The 2,750-nt window shown below is 37.0% G+C and overlaps 1 protein-coding gene across 1 annotated transcript; it reads left to right on the forward strand.

The window, feature by feature from the left end:
* Positions 1 to 661: 661 nt before the first annotated feature.
* Positions 662 to 1,603, forward strand: LOC139035485 (olfactory receptor 4F3/4F16/4F29-like). The gene has a single exon (XM_070468525.1). It carries the CDS (start codon positions 662 to 664, stop codon positions 1,601 to 1,603), a length of 942 nt encoding a protein of 313 aa, XP_070324626.1.
* The last annotated feature ends 1,147 nt before the right edge of the window (positions 1,604 to 2,750 follow it).

Genomic DNA, 2,750 nt, shown 5'->3' on the forward strand with positions numbered 1-2,750 from the left:
GAAACTGATAACAGACAGTTCATGCACCTACACCTCTCTGTGTGCACTGCTTTTTCTTTGGTTCAGGGAGTTCAAATATGAATGAGTCAAAATCTCTGCCTTCAAAAATCTTAGAGTCTACTTGGTAATTTAGAATAGCAATCAACTCACTACAATAAAACTGTAATAAAATAAATGCTAGTAATAATAAAGCAAAACTTTGTAGATGTGGTAAACATTTAAGTAATACTGAAGATGAATATATTCCCACAGGTGGGGCCAGAGGAAAGTTCATAGGCTTGGAAGGGATCACAATACTGATTAGTTCTATGTGACTGGAGCCAGATCATATTGGTTTTAAACCCAAAATCAAAAGGTTTGGGCTTGAATTCCTGTTACTCTTGCTAACAATTTTGTACCTCATGCATAATATCATTGTATCCACCCTGAATGGCAGTAGACAGTATTAAATGCAGAGAAAACTTGGTGGTAGAAAAACAACAGCACATAAGAGTCACCAATTTTTTGTGTGATCACATTGCAAAGGCTGGGAGGTCACTTTAATGCTAAAGTAGAAACAGCCATTCATAACTTTAACCTCTCTTCTAATTTATTAAAATAATTATTATATTTTAAATTTTCATCTATTAACTTCCTTCAGGTAGCAAAGTGTACAACGCCAATGTATGGAGCAAATCACTCTGTGGTGTCAGAGTTTGTATTCCTGGGAATCACCAACTCCTGGGAAATACAGCTTCTCCTCTCTGTGTTCTCCTCCGCATTTTACATGGCAAGCATGATGGGAAACTCCCTCATTATTCTCACTGTGTCTTCTGACCCTCACTTACACTCTCCCATGTACTTTCTATTGGCCAACCTCTCCTTCATTGACATGGGAGTTTCTTCTGTCTGCTCCCCCAAGATGATCTATGACCTTTTCAGAAAGGATAAAGTCATCTCCTTTAGTGGCTGCATTACTCAAATCTTCTTCATTCATGTCATCGGTGCTGTGGAGATGGTGCTGCTCATCGCCATGGCCTTTGACAGATATGTTGCCATATGTAAGCCTCTCCACTATCTGACCATCATGAGCCCAAGAATGTGTGTTTTCTTTTTAGTGGCTGCCTGGATGATTGGCCTTATCCACTCCATGGTTCAACTGGCTTTTGTTGTGAACTTACCCTTCTGTGGCCCTAATGTGTTGGACAGCTTTTACTGTGACCTTCCTCGGTTGATCAAACTTGCCTGCATAGACACCTACCAGCTAGAATTCATGGTCACAGCCAACAGTGGATTCATCTCTGTTGGCTCCTTCTTCATTCTGATCATTTCCTATATTGTCATCATTCTCACTGTTCAGAAACACTCTTCAGGTAGTTCATCCAAGGCTCTATCCACTCTTTCAGCTCACATCACTGTAGTAGTCTTGTTCTTTGGTCCTTTGATATTTTTCTATGTGTGGCCATTTCCCTCCACACATCTGGATAAGTTTCTGGCATTCTTTGATGCAGTTCTTACTCCTTTCCTGAATCCTGTTATTTACACATTCAGAAATCAAGAAGTGAAGATGGCAATGAGGAGGGTATGCAAACAGCTAGTAAATAACAAGAGATCTCTTGACTAATTACTGTATTATAAGAGCCCCTAGTGTTTACTGATGCTCATTACTGATGGTCAGACTCAGAGAAAAGCTCTTGTTTGTCCTACATTGACTTGATTATACCCTTACATTGAATTCACTTTGTCTTTTGATTAGGAGGGAGGGAAATTCACTTTTGAAAAGAGATAGTTGCAGATAAGGTATTTGTAAGACAAAGATTATAATAATCTTGAGTCTAAATTCCTAAGGAATAAGAATAAGAAGTAATTCTTAGAAATACCTACCAGGGAAGGTTTCTTTAAGGCCTTCAGAACAGGGAGAAGTTTCTCCCAATCCCCCAGTTCAAGATGACTGAACTTGAACTTCACTACATCTAAAATACCTATTTCCAAGTATGATCACATTTATAGATATTGAGGCTTAGGATTTCAAGATGTCTGGTGGACAAAAATCAATTCACATCAGTAGTGCAGGTAGTGTAGGTATCTGAAAATAAGAATGACTGTAGGTTACCTCTTAATAAGTGTTAAAACAGATTTAAAATAAATAATAGATGGGACTTTAGCTCTTTCATAGGCAATTAACTATATTTTTAAGTAATGGAACATATAGAGTCAGCATAAGCCACAAAGGAGTTATTCATATGAGCTAAAGCATCTATGCTAACTAGGAATATTACATCTACATAAAGGACAAGATTTACTGCTTTTAGTCAAGAGCAAAACAAATACACAAAAATAAATTTGTTATGTTATCCTAACAGAGAAAACCAAATTTTGTCTTCCTTCAATATAGTACGTGGTGGCAAAGCATTACTAAATTTTAAAATATAAACCTATCAAATCTGAGCTATGTAAACTTTGCCAAAATATTTACTTTATATCATTTATGTATATTTATATTCATATATTTGTATTTATTCATAGTTGGCTTAAAACTCAACATTCAGAAAACTAAGATCCTGGCATCTGGTCCCATAACTTCATGGCAAATAGATGGGGAAACAGTGGAAACAGTGACAGACTTTTACTTTTTTGGACTCCAAAATCACTGCAGATGGTGACTGCAGCCATGAAATTAAAAGACACTTGCTCCTTGGAAGAAAAGTTATGACCATCCTAGACAGCATATTAAAAAGCAGAGACGTTACTTTGCCAGCAAAGTTCCATCT

The sequence above is a fragment of the Odocoileus virginianus genome, chromosome 6 (genome assembly GCF_023699985.2).
Source record: "Odocoileus virginianus isolate 20LAN1187 ecotype Illinois chromosome 6, Ovbor_1.2, whole genome shotgun sequence".
NCBI lineage: Eukaryota > Metazoa > Chordata > Mammalia > Artiodactyla > Cervidae > Odocoileus > Odocoileus virginianus.